The sequence below is a fragment of the Dendrobates tinctorius genome, unplaced genomic scaffold, assembly GCF_039654945.1.
Source record: "Dendrobates tinctorius isolate UK_male_01 unplaced genomic scaffold, ASM3965494v1 ptg000309l, whole genome shotgun sequence".
Lineage (NCBI taxonomy): Eukaryota > Metazoa > Chordata > Amphibia > Anura > Dendrobatidae > Dendrobates > Dendrobates tinctorius.
The window spans coordinates 2,735,429-2,751,894 of NW_027361976.1; the positions used below are offsets into that span (position 1 = coordinate 2,735,429).

Here is a 16,466-nt window from a genome sequence, read left to right on the forward strand (position 1 = left end):
ATACGGTAACAGCGGTGCCGTCTGCGTTTTTTCTTGTTTTCGAATATTGCATAGGCCTCACCTTTGAAGTTCAAAATTAAAAAGTATATTTTATTTTTCTCCCGATTCCAATATAAAATTAATACATTAAGGGCAAAAATAGAGAAAAAAAGATTTCTTTTGCAGGGTAAGTTGTATATTGAAAGGGAACCTGTCAGCAGGATTGTGCTGAGTAACCTGCAGACAGTGTCAGGTCGGCACCGTTATGCTGATTACAATGATACCTTGGTTGATGAAATCCATATTGTGGTTGTTTAATCTTTATTTGTAGTTTTCAGTTAATTAGATTCTCGTGCTCTGTGGTGGCCTGTGGGGGGGGTCCTCATGTGGTGCTCTGCTTGCATATTCATCTGTGTGGGCTTTTGACAGGTCACTGATCCCTCACTGACCTGCCCCCTATTTTACATACTTTATATCTTATTGTTTTGAAAAAAATTACACTCATCATGCAGGTGGAGCCTGCATTGTAGAATTATTGGATATACTGTATAACATCCATATATTAATTTTATTTAGTGATATAAATTTGTTGAGAAAAAAAATGTCTTCCTCGAAATGGCGCCAGCCGTGCGCAGTAGCATAATTATTTTGCTAGAGGAAAAAAAAATGTTTCCACCATTTTTTTTTTCCTTCTAGCAGAATGGCACCGGCCACGCCTTTGCAGTAGCATCAATCTAAATGAAATTAATATATGAATATTATAAATCTGACCATGCCACAGCGTAGGCTCTGCTGCTGCCTGCATGATGAATTTAATTTTTTTTTCAAAATACTAAGAGATACAGTATGTAAACGAGGGGGCAGGTCAGTGAGCTGTCAGAAGCCATACTGGTGAATACATAAGCAGAGCACCACGTGAAGACCCCCCACAGCCCCGCCCACGGGAGCACGAGCATATCATTAACTCAGAACTGAAAATAAAGATTACACAACAACCACAAGACGGATTTCATCAACCAAGGCATCATTGTAATCAGTATAACGGCGCCAACCTGACAGTGTCTGCAGGTTACTGAGCACAATCCTGCTGACAGGTTCAGTTTCATTGGCACCCTTTTGGGGTACATACAATGTATTTTATAACTTTAATTAATTTTTATTGGAGGGAGGATGTGAAAATAACAGTAATTCCATCATTATTATTTTCTTTTTACAGAATTCACTTTGTGATATAAAAAAACATTATTTTCAGAATGGATAAAACTACAGTGAAACCAGCTTTTTATATTTTGTCTCATGCTTTTTGCTACATTTCCATTGTACGAATGTTTTTTATTTTAAAAAAAATGCTTTCTAAGATCCTTAAGCCATTTTGTCAGTCGGCGTTTGTTAGGTGAATGGCAGACATGGCATCACCAGCACTCATGTTTAGTTTCATGGTGGCTATTAAGTGAAAAGATAATCTTTCTGTATGTATTTTGTCGTTTCCAATAGTACAAGATATTTGTCACGGCATTTATAACCAATTTATCATCCAAGCTGGATGAGGGTTGAAAACTATCACCTAATACATTTTGTTTTTCGACCAGCCTTACTAGTTTGTTCTACCTTCCCAAAATTAGCTGACTTCTTTCTAACTGCCGATACTTTACAGTGAACGATCTTTTTTGATTTATTGAAATACTTCTTAATTATGTACGGTGACTTAGGGAGGTTTACAGTATTTGAGCCTACCTCTAAGAATGTATATTGCTTTTTTGAATTGGGGGGGTCAGTGATGGAAAGATAATATTTTGCTCTGAAAAATACTATTTCTTTTTTCACACTAAAATTCCAAAATAATATCTATGAGCCAAGATTAGAATTGGGCATCTTACAAATACCTTAGTGCCACTCAGTTCTTAGCCAATGACAGTCACTATTATATAAAAGAAGATTCCCTATTCACCATAAATTCGAGATAATGCATAAAAAATGTAGAAAATAAATAATCAAGAACCTTTACCATTGTTTAGCCATTTCTTGTCTATAGCTTCCTCAGGGGGTATTGAAAGGGTATTCTTTTGTTATTAAATTGCTTTAGTTAGACAGCACGAAAATAAGTTAGTTTGCAATCAACTTTCTTTTTCTATCTAACAACATAAGAACCAGATGGTGCATATAAGTCTCATAAAATATACAAAATGAAACAGGAAAGAAGTATAAAACAGGTAAAACCCAATAGAGGACTACATGAATAAAGACATATGCTATAGATTTATATATAGCAAAATAATTAGCCTTTTCAGGGCAAAGTGCTGTTGAGATGGCTGTGTATTCTGCCAGAGCAAGACAAGACTATCCAAAATGCAGTATGTGTGTAAGAAGATGAGTCGGGACAGAGTCAGCGGTTTCCGGTACACTTTGGGGCTGGAACTATCAGGACTGTCTCCACTGTTGCCGGGGGACGATTCTTCTGGGAGGGGAGGACCTTTGCACTGGACAGCAGGGGGCGTGGGAGAGATAAAAGGGATTGAGCACGGGAACGAGGGAGATTTGGCGGGAAGGCGACAGGAGAACAAGGAGAAGATTGACTCCCTCCCCACTGCTCCGACTGCTAACTCCTCATCATTTATCCACCAGCATTCTGACTCGCAAACTGACTGTGCCCTTGCTGAGCTGTCCCCGGACCTTCCCTTACTGGACGGCTCCTTCCCGCTCCCAGTGAGAGATATTCTTACTTGCTCTGTTCTTAGCGACCACTTCGGAGGTTCACACGCTGCCGCGGCCTGCGAGCGTGCATGCTGTTCTGCGCCATTCCAGAGGAATCTACAAAAGAGACTGTTTCAACGTTCCAAAGCACTTAAGCCAAGCAGGACAGGATACATCGGCACGGTTGGGAGACAGTGCTTTTTGTTCCTCCGCAACAGAGCCAGAGACATTGTCCACGATTTGTGACGTCGGCGGGAGATATTTCAGCCTCTCTCCAACAAGAACTGCAAACGATAAGTTATCTTTTTTCATACACTTTCTTCTCAACTATTGTGTTTGTGTTCAAATGCTGTTGCTGCTGCTGTCGATTTCGTCTCCCTGTGTGGAGTACTCCTTGTCTGATAATACCCTCCTGTTCAAGTAATTTCTGTTAACCCCTTCTCTGCCTCCGGCTCTTCACTGCATCCAACGAATCTTGTTTCCAGTACCTCTTACATTTTGGCGTAGTCGTCAGGATCAAGTCTGATAGCACTGAGGCGGCAGAACAGGCAGCTGTGTCCAGAACCAATATCTCCATGGGGACCCCACTGACATAGGGGAACTTAGGACTCACCTATTTAGCCATATGCAAAGAGAAGGGGAGATGGTTACGCAATATATGAATGCACTGCAATTGTTACACACCGCCATTGCTAGAAAGGACAGAGTGGGGATAAAGCCGACAGATGTCGTGTTGCGTTCTTGTTGGTGACTGGCTTGTGGGACGCCCTGACCAAGCAGACCCTGACAGAGCAGGTGCAGGCGGACCCTCATATCACTTTTGCTGACATAGGAAAAGAGGCCCGCTTACATGAACAGGAGCAGGGGGTGATGGTCCCGGTAGGAAAGGTCCAGAGTGGTGAAGCAGCAGTGAAGATAGTTGCTGAACCCCAATGGGTTGAAGAAATGAGAAAGGAGCTGTTGAATATTCAAGGGGAATTGGCTCAGGTGAAGGAGAAAGTTGAAGCCGGCCAGTATGCAGCCGGGGGCCAAGGTGAAGTAGATGTCCGTAACGATACCATAGATCTCCCCAAAAGAGTAAAAACAGAGGTAAATATTAATTTGCCCATACACATCAATACTTTGGCCAAATTTGACAAAAGATCTCAGAAATGTTCATTGGCTTAGGAGCCGGATCTGTGACTCTCATTAAGTGGCATCAATATCATAGAGTTCATCAAATGGTATAAAAAAATTAAAGGAAAATACTTGCAATTACATATGTTATATTAAGCATAAAGATAAAATACCTTTCTCCAGAGATTTTGTCAGGTTACTAGTCAAGCTGAAGTCAACCGTGTCTTCTACTTCCTATTTAAGCAATTATAATATGGATTAGTAAAAAAAAAGTAAACAAAAGGACAATTTTAAAAACTGACTAAGGGTTTTGGATAACATATGCAGAACTTACCATCTGGCCAAAATATTTTTATGCTTGCGGTTGAAAACATAATGCAAATGTAGACATACGTGCCTTATTAATTAATGTTCAATTCTGTATTAAAACTGTTAGACAGTGGTCGTAAGGTTGGATTTATGGTGCATTGTCAAGTTTTTTGGTAAACGGGAATATGTATTATGCTCTGACTGGTAAATGGATTAAAGTAGGAATAAGAGGAAGGTGTCCCATTGCCTCCACCATCTTGGAGACCAAGTGGTCTCAAACAATCAGTTCCCTGCATGTCTTCACTGACACTCTCAGTAGCAAGACCACCATTAGAAGATGGAGAAAAGCAGCTGAGAAATACATCTGGATCTGCCATTCTCTGGGATGCACACATGATCTGGCTTGTTTAACTCCAACTTGCTGCCTGTCATGACTCTGTTGTCGGGTGTCCTGGGACCAAAGGCTCTTTCCCTGTCCCTAAAGCTAGGGGCTCCCTAGCTCGCCCGGTTTCCTGGATTACTGCTGATGGTGAAAACGCCGGGGCCACATACCTTTCCTTAGTTCCTGAATGCACCCTCATTCTGTACCCTTCCCCCACCAAGGGAAGAGGGGTATAGTAGAGTAACATAATACATCAGCCAGACTAAGAAAGTAATACGAACAGGTGAAGTGCTTCTAGTCAGTGCAGGAGAAGGAGAATTCAGTCTTCTGGCTGCACTCTATGACTGCAAACCTGTGAAGTAAAGCCATTTCCGTTTCCTATTTGCCTGAAACAAACATGTTAGTGCTGCAATGTGCATCACTAACATGATGTTGGGGGCAGCTTAATAGCAATTAAGGACGTGACAGGTACATTTTAAAGTCCATCAAGTCTACACTAGAATTAGAAAAAGATATCGGGAGAAAACCAAAAATGGAGGTTTTATATTTTCCTAATGCTGAAAATAAATTCTTTTCATTTCATTCCTCATTAAAACTGTGATTTGAGATGGATTGTAACAAGCCTGTTAAGAAATATGTCCCTGGTGCTACATTTAGGTCTGTCTACAGATTAGATCCCTCTTTTGTTGAACATTTGGAAGCTCCCTCTAAAGGTAAATCTAGCAGTGGCCCAACTGGCTAGGATGCCTACATTTCCTCCTGACTTCTTCCTTTTGTAAGATCCTGCGGTCAGAAATGCAGATGTTTGGGAGGAAACCTGTCATGGTGCGAAGAACCAGACAATCACCAAAGTCTTGGAGATAGGGCTCTTTACAGGACAAAGCTTGAATCTCAATGATCTTTCTTACTGATGAATTTAGGATGGATGAGCAACTTTTTCTTCAATTGCAGGGGAACAATAAGGGTCAAAAAGCCAAGAAAGTTTCTCTCCAGCTGGTTGAAGAATTCAATTATCCTTTGCTACAAGCAGGAAGAACTTCAATCCCCTACTGTTAAGGCACATTCTACATGCTCCACAGCAGCATTTTTGGCAAAATCCCTATATACTCCTCAGTATCAAACATGCAAAGTTGTAATGAGGTCAACATTGTCTACCTCTATTAAACATTAAAGACTAGAAATGACAGTGAGCTCAGCCTTCAGTAAGAGAGTGTTAGAGAAAGCTGCTACTTATCCCCATACATTTTCTGTTTTTCCTTTTTATTGTGCATTAAGTCTCCCATACTGTGCTGCCATTGGATGCCCAGGAAAGAATAAAATTTGTTACCTGAAATACCTTATACAGTGGTAGTCATTCTTGTTGCCAATAACTGCTAATTAATTGTCACTTCTGCGGTATCAGGGAAGTAAACTTAACCCCAAACTTTGCTGCCTACGGGCTTCAGGAAGCAAAAACTTCAGATAATAAATTTTATTATTTCTTTTACAGTTTTCTGGTGCATTTTTTTTACTTGAATCTTGCAAAAAAGGCAATAGTTTCCATGCATTTTAACTAAAGTTTCACCATACATTCATGGATTTCTTTAACCCCTTTCTGACATCGGACGTAAAGATCCATTCATGTGATCTGGGCCAGTTTGACCTTGGACGGATCATTACATCATATGTGAGAGCGGCCGATTTCCTAACAAACAGGCAGGACCAGTGGAAGCGTGATTAACGCGAAACGGCCATATTCCTGTTTCATTACAGCATGCCTGCACGCACCTTGCCCTCTTAACCCCTTACCTACATTAGAAGTACTATTCCGTCTATGTGACCTGGGACCTAAGTCCCAAGGACGGAATAGTACGTCCAACGCGATCAGCGGCGCTCACGGGGGGAGCACCGCTGATCGCGGCCGGGTGTCAGCTGATTATCACAGCTGTGCAGCCTGTGCAGCACCTGTCAGGTCGCTGATCTGACAGAGTGCTGTGCAAACTGTCAGATCAGTGATCTGATATTAAATAGTGATGTCCCCCCTGGGACAATATAATAAAGTAAAAAAAAACAAAAAAACACACTTGTAAAAATAATTTTAAAAAAATTCCTAAATAAATAAAAAAAATATATTCCCTAATAAAAAAATTTTTCTAAATTATAAAAAATACAATAAAAGTACACATATTTAGCATCGCCACATCTGTAACGACCCGCCCTATAAAACTATCCCACTAGTTAACCCCTTTAGTGAACCCCTTAAAAAAAAAGAACAATGCATCATACCGGCTAACAAAAAGTAATAACACGCAATCAAAAAGACATACATAAATAAACATGGTACCGCTGAAAACTTCATCTTTTCCCGCAAAAAATGAAAAAATAGAAAAGTTATAGCTCACAGAATAAAGCGATGCAAAAATAATAATTTTTTATATACAATTGTTTTTAATGTATAAAAGCGCCAAAACATAAAATAATATATAAATGAGGCATCGCTGTAACCGTACTGACCCGAAGAATAAAACTCCTTTATGAATTTTACCACACGCGGAACGGTGTAAAAGTCCCCCCCAAAAGAAATTCATGAATTGCTGGTTTTTGTTCATTCTGTGTCCCAAAAATCGGAATAAAAAGCGATCAAAAAATGTCATGTGCCTGAAAATGGTACCAATAAAAACGTCAGCTCTTCCTGCAAAAAATAAGACCTCACATGACTCTGTGGGTCAAAATATAGAAAAATTATAGCTCTCAAAATGTGGTGATGCAAAAACTATTTTTACAATAAAAAGCATCTTTTAGAGTATGACAGCTGCCAAACATAAAAACCTGCAATAAATAGTAAATCAAACCCCCCGTTATCACCCCCTTAGTTAGGGAAAAATAAAGTTTAAAAAAATGTATTTCTTTCCATTTTCCCATTAGGGTTAGGGCTAGTGCTGAGATTAGGGTTAGGGGTGTGTTGGGGTTAGGGTTCGAGTTAGAATTGGGGGGTTTCCACTGTTTGGGCACATCAGGGGCTCTCCAAAGGCAACATGGAGTCTGATCTCAATTCCAGCCAATTCTGCATTGAAAAAGTCAAACGGTGCTCCTTCCCTTCCAAGCTCTGCCATGCACCCAAACAGTGGTTTACCCCCACATATGGGGTATCAGCGTACTCAGGACAAATTGCACAACAACTTTTTGGGTCCAATTTCTCCTGTTACCCTAGGGAAAATAAAAAATTAGGGGCAAAAATATCATTATTGTGGAAAAAAAAATATTTTTTTATTTGTATGGCTCTACGTTATAAAGTTCTGTGAAGCACTTGGGGGTTCAAAGTGCTCACCACACATCTAGATAAGTTTCTTGGGGGGTCTAGTTTCCAAAATGGGGTCACTTGTGGAAGGTTTCCACTGTTTAGGCACATCAGGGACTCTGTAAATGTGACATGACATCCGCAGACCATTCCATCAAAGTCTGCATTCCAAAACATCACTACTTCCCTTCCGAGCCCCGACGTGTGTCCATACAGTAGTTTTCTCCCACATATGGGGTATCGGGTTTCCACTGTTTAGGCACATCAGCGGCTCTCCAAACACGACATGATGTCCGATCTTAATTCGAGCCAATTTGCATTGAAAAGTCAAACGGCACTCCTTCCTTTCTGAGCTCTGCTGTGCGCCCAAACAGTGGTTTACCCCCACATATGGGGTATCACCGTACTTAGGACAAGTTGCACAACAACTTTTGGGGTCCAATTTTTCCTGTTACCCTTGGTAAAATAAAAAAAATTGGATCTGAAGTAAATTTTCTGCAAAAAAAAGTTAAATGTTCGTTTTTATTTAAACATTCCAAAAATTCCTGTGAAGCACCTGAATGGTTAATAAACTTCTTGAATGTGGTTTTGAGCACCTTTAGGGGTGCAGTTTTTAGAATGGTGTCACTTTTTGGTATGTTCTATCATATAGACCTCTCAAAGTTACTTCAAATGTGATGTGGTCCCTAAAAAAAATGATGTTGTAAAAATTAGAAATCGTTGTTTAAATTTTAACCCTTACAACTTCCTAACAAAAAAATAATTTGGTTCCAAAATGTAAAGTAAACATGTGTTATTTATTAACTATTTTGTGTGACATATTTCTCTGTTTTAAGGGCATGAATATTCAAAGTTGGAAAATTGTGAAATTTTAAAAATTTTCGCCAAATTTCTGTTTTTTTTCATAAATGGACAGTAGTCAGAATTGTAAAAATTGGCCTGGTCAATAACATGCAAACCACCCTTGGGGGTAAAGGGGATAATGCATTTTTCTACTATCAAGGGAACCTGTCATATCAAAAACCAATATTAGTCCTCAGATATGGGGTTAATCTACAGGTTCAAAGCGTTTTAAAGCCATGTGGCCAACGCAATGAGGGCCCAGCTATTGGAAAGAAAAATATTCCTCAGGGTCAGAGGTGTCACAGTGTGGCTACAATCACTGCTCAGTACAGTGAGAGAGGGGGGACTGTAACCACACTCCCCAGCAGTGACTGACAACCGGCTCTGCAGTGCATCAAACTTTGATGCCGATTCATCATTGAGGTTACACGTTTTTTTTTTTTTTGGTATTAATTTATCTTTTTTTAGTTTTTTTGGACTAATTCATTATCTGTTTTGTGAACTTTTTTTGCACCTTTTTAAAGCTCTTTGCCACTTTTCTTTTCTTTTTTCTTGGCACGACTGTAGCATGCACTACTTTTCTCAGTATGTAGGATGAGACGCACCAATTCAAGTCTATGGGTGCATAAAAAAATAGGATATGACACAGAAAATCTGTGTAGCATCCGATTTTTATGGATGCATTTCTATTATAATGCTTAGAAACTGTATGTGATCTTGTATACAGTGGGGAAAAAAAGTATTTAGTCAGTCAGCAATAGTGCAAGTTCCACCACTTAAAAAGATGAGAGGCGTCTGTAATTTACATCATAGGTAGACCTCAACTATGGGAGACAAACTGAGAAAAAAAAATCCAGAAAATCACATTGTCTGTTTTTTTTTTCATTTTATTTGCATATTATGATGGAAAATAAGTATTTGGTCAGAAACAAAATTTCATCTCAATACTTTGTGATATATCCTTTGTTGGCAATGACAGAGGTCAAACGTTTTCTGTAAGTCTTCACAAGGTTGCCACACACTGTTGTTGGTATGTTGGCCCATTCCTCCATGCAAATCTCCTCTAGAGCAGTGATGTTTTTGGCTTTTCGCTTGGCAACACGGACTTTCAACTCCCTCCAAAGGTTTTCTATAGGGTTGAGATCTGGAGACTGGCTAGGCCACTCCAGGACCTTGAAATGCTTCTTACGAAGCCACTCCTTCGTTGCCCTGGCGGTGTGCTTTGGATCATTGTAATGTTGAAAGACCCAGCCACGTTTCATCTTCAATGCCCTTGCTGATGGAAGGAGGTTTGCACTCAAAATCTCACGATACATGGCCCCATTCATTCTTTCATGTACCCGGATCAGTCGTCCTGGCCCCTTTGCAGAGAAACAGCCCCAAAGCATGATGTTTCCACCACCATGCTTTACAGTAGGTATGGTGTTTGATGGATGCAACTCAGTATTCTTTTTCCTCCAAACACGACAAGTTGTGTTTCTACCAAACAGTTCCAGTTTGGTTTCATCAGACCATAGGACATTCTCCCAAAACTCCTCTGGATCATCCAAAAGCTCTCTAGCAAACTTCAGACGGGCCCGGACATGTACAGGCTTAAGCAGTGGGACACGTCTGGCACTGCAGGATCTGAGTCCATGGTGGCGTAGTGTGTTACTTATGGTAGGCCTTGTTACATTGGTCCCAGCTCTCTGCAGTTCATTCACTAGGTCCCCCCGCGTGGTTCTGGGATTTTTGCTCACCGTTCTTGTGATCATTCTGACCCCACGGGGTGGGATTTTGCGTGGAGCACCAGATCGAGGGAGATTATCAGTGGTCTTGTATGTCTTCCATTTTCTAATTATTGCTCCCACAGTTGATTTCTTCACTCCAAGCTGGTTGGCTATTGCAGATTCAGTCTTCCCAGCCTGGTGCAGGGCTACAATTTTGTTTCTGGTGTCCTTTGACAGCTCTTTGGTCTTCACCATAGTGGAGTTTGGAGTCAGACTGTTTGAGGGTGTGCACAGGTGTCTTTTTATACTGATAACAAGTTTAAACAGGTGCCATTACTACAGGTAATGAGTGGAGGAAAGAGGAGACTCTTAAAGAAGTTACAGGTCTGTGAGAGCCAGAAATCTTGATTGCTTGTTTCTGACCAAATACTTATTTTCCACCATAATATGCAAATAAAATGAAAAAAAAAACAGACAATGTGATTTTCTGGATTTTTTTTTCTCAGTTTGTCTCCCATAGTTGAGGTCTACCTATGATGTAAATTACAGACGCCTCTCATCTTTTTAAGTGGTGGAACTTGCACTATTGCTGACTGACTAAATACTTTTTTTCCCCACTGTATGTTTTACTGTAGATGTATGAAAACAGATTGCACATGAGAATTATCCCTGTTTCAGACAGAAAACTCAGACTATTTTGATTTTCACCTTATTTTCATTCTTGTGTCCATCCTTTTTAAGTCCATATGACGTCCAGGTGTAATCTGTTTTTATACATCTATGTTAAAAAATCTACATGCTCAAACACAGTCTCTTAGGTTTATAATATATATTCATCTGTAAAAATCAGATACAACACAGATGTTCAGTATGGGACCTAAATTTTTTTACACAATCATAAATTTTAACGGATGAGTCTCATCCAAGACTCTGAAGAAAGTAGCGCATGCTGCGATTTTTTTTCTCACGGACAGTTGGACAGACAGAAAAACCATTCATCTGAACCACACTATTGAATAATATGGGTCAGCGTGTTGTCCGTTCCAAAAAGTTGGATAGCACACGTCCGATTTATATGCTCGTCTGCATGAGCCCTAAAGCTAACTTCCCATGAAACGTATTTGTTCTGGACTTCCAGCAGCGGAGGTCCAGCAGTGATACCCTAAGGCCGGGATCACACATGCGATAAACTCGGACAAGTCTCGCATGTCAATACCCGTCACTGCTGCTGGCACTTGGATCGGAGCGTTCAACTTCATGTATTGCTATGCAGCCACACTCTCCACTCCAGAGAGCCGGCGGCAGTGCCGGGTATTAACATGCGAGATTCGTCCGAGTTTCTTGCATGTGTGATCCCGGCCTTAGCGGTAGCTATTGCTGCAGATATCATTGAGAAAAAGGTACTGAAACTCAAAAAAGGCAAACAAAAAAATGCACTGTGTGAATGAGATTTTAGAAATTGTTATTCATTTTGCTGCAAGAAATAAAACATAGGAACAAATGATATGCTACGTGTGAACAAGCACTGAAAGAAAACATCAGATTTTTGCACTTTGAAAACTTAGCCTAAAAATTCGCAAAAGATTGTTAAAAAAAGACGCCTATGATTTATCAATCATTACACGTTAGATATCAGTCAAAAAGACAAAAACAGAAAAGTAGCACAATAACGAATCAGCCCCTTTGTGCCAGTAATTTAGCAAAACATATTGCACAAATCATGCACAACATCTTTAGTAATTGTGGGCCAATGATTTACGAAATTCCATATACAGGAGCAAACCCCATGATGACTTTACCATGCGATTGCAGGAAACAATGAAGAAGACTAACCCCTTATCTCCTTAATCGCCTTCCATATGACTTAAAGTGGCGCTTCAGGTGTCTACAGATAATGGTTTACCTTCGCTCTGCTGTACACAAACTGGATCTGCCACTTTTACCAGGCTGAGAGGTGACACCATACAGATGTAACGTGCGACTTCACAATGTTGGACATTACACACACATTATTCAGGTTATTCTTCTACAGACGGTCATCAGCCTCTCTCCAAGACACACAGTATGGGAACACATGATCCCACAGACAGCTGCACTTACCCCTGGGTGGAGTGTCCCTCGCCGACACTGTACATTATTCCCACTTCTTTCTTTTCCTATTCCCTGGTGAATGTGCCTGGTCTCTCTTCCTTCACCATAGAACAGCACAATCACAATATTAAGGAATAGATTGTAGAGAAACCCTAAAGGCTTCTGTATCCATTCAAAGAGAGACATATCTGAAGTGTGTGCAGGAACTAGCTTGTTGTTTCATTTTTAAAAAATGCCACGTCATTACCAGAAGGTGGCGCCAGAGCAAAATCACTATGTGGGAGGTTGAGCAATGTAGATATATTTACTTTGTATCCTGAATTGGCATTCTATAATTAGTGAGCTCTGTATTATGTGACCGCGGAAATTTTAGTAACACTTTTTTTTCATTTGCTCGTTATGCAAAAAAGACAAGTAGTTTGTTCTTTTTTTATTTAACATATGCAGACATTTGTATTTTTGTTTACCATCATTACTTGTATAGACAATGATTTTAGGGCTTACTTCCTTGAGACATTCTGATCCGATCCCTATTGTGATGCAGTTTCTAACTACAGGCTTTTTACCGGTGAAACATCAATTAATGCGTTTCACCTCTGGAAATCTCATTGCAAAATTCTGTCAATTCTCTCAATTCTCAATAAACCTAATCATGGGTTTGGGATGTGGTTTTGACTGAGAGGTAAGAAACATCTCCTGGAAACATACCCTTAGGCCATGTGCACACATTCAGTATTTGGTGAGTTTTTTACCTCAGTATGTATAAGCCAAAACCAGGAGTGGGTGATAAATACAGAAGTGGTGACGTGTTTCTATCAGGGCCGCCATCAGGGCATTACTTCTGTGACTGATGTATGGGGCCCGGTGGTCAGAAGGGGCCCGCATCAGGCCCGGTCTCCTCTGCTCACCGGGCCCCTACCGGCAGGTAAATCGGGCACTTAGCGCGGCGTTGCGGGCGGCAGCTAAACGCTATTGACATGCGGGCCGGCACGTCAATAGTTAACAGCCGTCAGCCGCAGCGCGCACCTCGCCGGCGTCTGACGTCAGTGTCAATCACCGGCTTGAGCGTGCTTCAGCAGCTTGGAGGGACGGAGCCTCGCCCGCCGCTGGAGCGCGGCCAGGTAAGAAGAACTTGTTTTTGTTTTTTTTGTTTGTTTTTTTTGACAGCGGCGATCCGGGGGGCCCGGGGCAAAATGCTGGACATGGGGCAGAATGCTGGACTGGGGCAGAATGCTAGAGACTGGGGCAGAATACTGGACATGGGGCAGAATGCTGTAGACTGGGGCAAAATGCTGGACATGGGGCAGAATGCTGTAGACTGGGGCAGAATGCTGGACATGGGGCAGAATGCTGTAGAATGGGGCAGAATGCTGTAGACTGGGGCAGAAAGCTGTAGACTGGGGCAGAATGCTGTAGACTGGGGCAGAATGCTGGACATGGGGGCAGAATGCTGGAGACAGGGGCAGAATGCTGGATACTGGGGCAGAATGCTGGGTTGGGGCAGAATGCTGGAGACTGGGGCTGAATGCTAAACATGGGGCAGAATGCTGTAGACTGGGGCAGAATACTTGACATGGGGCAGAATGCTGGAGACTGGGGCAGAATGCTGGAGACTGGGGGCAGAATGCTGGACATGGGGGCAGAATGCTGGACCTAGGGGTAGAATGCGAGACACTGGGCAAAATGGAGATACGGGGCATGATTGGAGACAGATGGGGAAGGGTTGGAGACAGATCGCACAGGATCATGGGGCAGGATGGATACGACGGAGATCATATGGGGAAGAATGGATACTCATGAGGGCGGGATGGGAGAACATATGGCTAAAGCCAGGAATGAGACACATGGGGGTCAGGATGGGGGATATTATTACCATAGGGGCTAATTAAGGGATATTATTACTGCAGTGATGTATTTAATTTTTTGAGGATACTGTTTTAAATAGGGGGGGGGGCGGTCCTGTTACTGTGAAGAGCGACACTATGTCACCTTTTTTTCTTCATGTGGTGTAATGTAGAAGTTGGCAAAAAATAAGTAATGTGTTCTGCAAGCGGAGCTCTAGATAACTGTGTTATTTCCTGCAGAGACGAGCCCTGGCTGGAAGACGTGATGGCGGTCTATGCTGGATGAATGAAAAGCAAGGATGAAGGACTTCACCTAGAGACATCACTGGTGAGTTAGTGTGTTACCTGTACACTGACACTATACATTGTATACTATATATACAGAGGTCCTGTGTATAATGTCACCAGTGATCACTGTGTTACCTGTACATTATATACAGAGCTCCTGTGTATAATGTCATTGATCACTATATTACCTGTACACAGATACTGCATACTAAGTACAGATTTCCTGTGTATAATGCCACTTATTGTGATAGTATTATGTTTTTTTTATTAATGATCAGTATTGTAGTATTCAGTCACCATGTGGTGGTAATATGTGGTCTGGGCATGGTGCGGTGGTATTTGTCCCTTGTATGTGCTATTATTCGGTTACTATGGTAGTAATATGTGGTCTGGTCATGGTGTGGCGGTATTTGTTCCTTGTATGTGATATTATTGGTCATTTTAAACATTGAAAAAAAAATAAAAATATACCTAAAGTGTATTGCATATTTTAACAAATATTTAATAGGTTACAGTAGAGTAGAGCCCGGCCAAAAGTGTCTACCCTGTTATGGTGGTGGCTTAAAAAAATCTTTTGTCCAAAGCAAAAGCTGCCGGCTATATGTGTGATCTGGTGATGGGAACTGTTAATGTGTGATAGGTGAGAAGTGGCGTTTTTCCAAGAGAGAGCGGTGGGACTGTGGACAGCTTGAGGGGTGGAGGCAGGGCTGGGTGGAGCCTGGGCGGAGTCTCAAGGGGACCCCAAAAATTTTGCCAGTATGGGGGCCCGAAATTCCTAGTGGCAGCCCTGATTTCTATTATGCTTTTCCTATGACCATCCCACTCCTGGTTTTGGCTTACAAATACTGAGGTAAAATACTCACCAAATACTCAATGTGTGCATGTGGCCTTAGGGATCATTCCCACTTGCGATGAAATTGGACTAATGCAATCCGATAAAAAATTGGATTGAATTCAGACCAATGTTATTCTATCATTGTGTGTTCAGCTGCGTTTTTCTTTCCAGCTCGGATCAGATCAAGATCGGACTGGAAAAAAAATTGTAGCATGCTGTGATTGTAATCAGAAATCGGATCACATTCTGTAATAGAAGTCAATGGGTGCGAGAAAAAAATCACACAGCACTCGGACCGTCTGATTTTTACACACCGTTCGCATTTGAAAAGCCGGCAATTCATATGCAGCTACTGTAAAATCACACTGACAGGTTAGAATAGATATATACACATACAGTAGAATATATATCACAAAGACACACATACATGTCATGATCCAGGACGGGATTTCGCTTTGACCCGTCCTGGTTAGACTATGGGTTAATTGTGCTGCCTCTCTCTGGCAGCAGGAGGCTATTTAGTGCTCACTGGACCTGGGTCCGGTGTCAGTTATACTCCTGCCCTCGGCTGAGTTAAGTGACCTCTTGTATACGTGTGCCTTGTGCCTGATATCTTGCTTGCTTGTTCGGTTGTGACCTGGTTCTGTCCCTGTTACGAGTTCTGCCTGACCCTCTTGTACTGCGCTACCTCTCGTGTATGACTCTCTGCTTGTGACCCGACTTCTCTCTGCTCGTCCCCTTGGTACCACGTCGCCCTCTTGTGTATGACCTTTGGCTCTGTCTGACTACCCGTCTGTTTATCCCTTCTGTACCTCGTTTGCCCGTACTGTGTGTGACCTCTGTTTTGCCTGACTCTGAGTTGTTGTATGGTGTCCTGTCCTATCTGAATACAGGACGCTAAGCCCCGCCCCCTTGCAGTCACATGACCATAGGTCCCGTGCACATTATTCAGTTTCAGTGTCCGCAGGTCCTTTGCCTCTTTACCTTCCAGCGCTGACTGGACCCTGACACTATTAGCCTGAAGCACGCATGGTCACCTCTGCTGCCCGCTCCACAGGTATCTTTTAGCACTGCTTCTGTACTCAGGACATACGCACTGGCT

The 16,466-nt window shown here is 41.7% G+C and overlaps 1 protein-coding gene across 4 annotated transcripts in view; it reads right to left on the reverse strand.

The window, feature by feature from the left end:
- Positions 1-12,618, reverse strand: part of LOC141073647 (uncharacterized) — a 98,260-nt gene extending 85,642 nt beyond the window's left edge. For all 4 annotated transcript variants that reach the window (XM_073560963.1, XM_073560965.1, XM_073560962.1 and 1 more), the window contains exons 1-2: positions 12,407-12,618; positions 3,960-4,020 (exon numbers count right to left, since the gene is read on the reverse strand). In XM_073560963.1, the coding sequence (XP_073417064.1) occupies positions 3,960-4,020; positions 12,407-12,583 (238 nt within the window). In that variant the 5' untranslated portion in view covers positions 12,584-12,618. The remainder of the gene's footprint in view (positions 1-3,959; positions 4,021-12,406) is intronic.
- Positions 12,619-16,466: the final 3,848 nt, after the last annotated feature.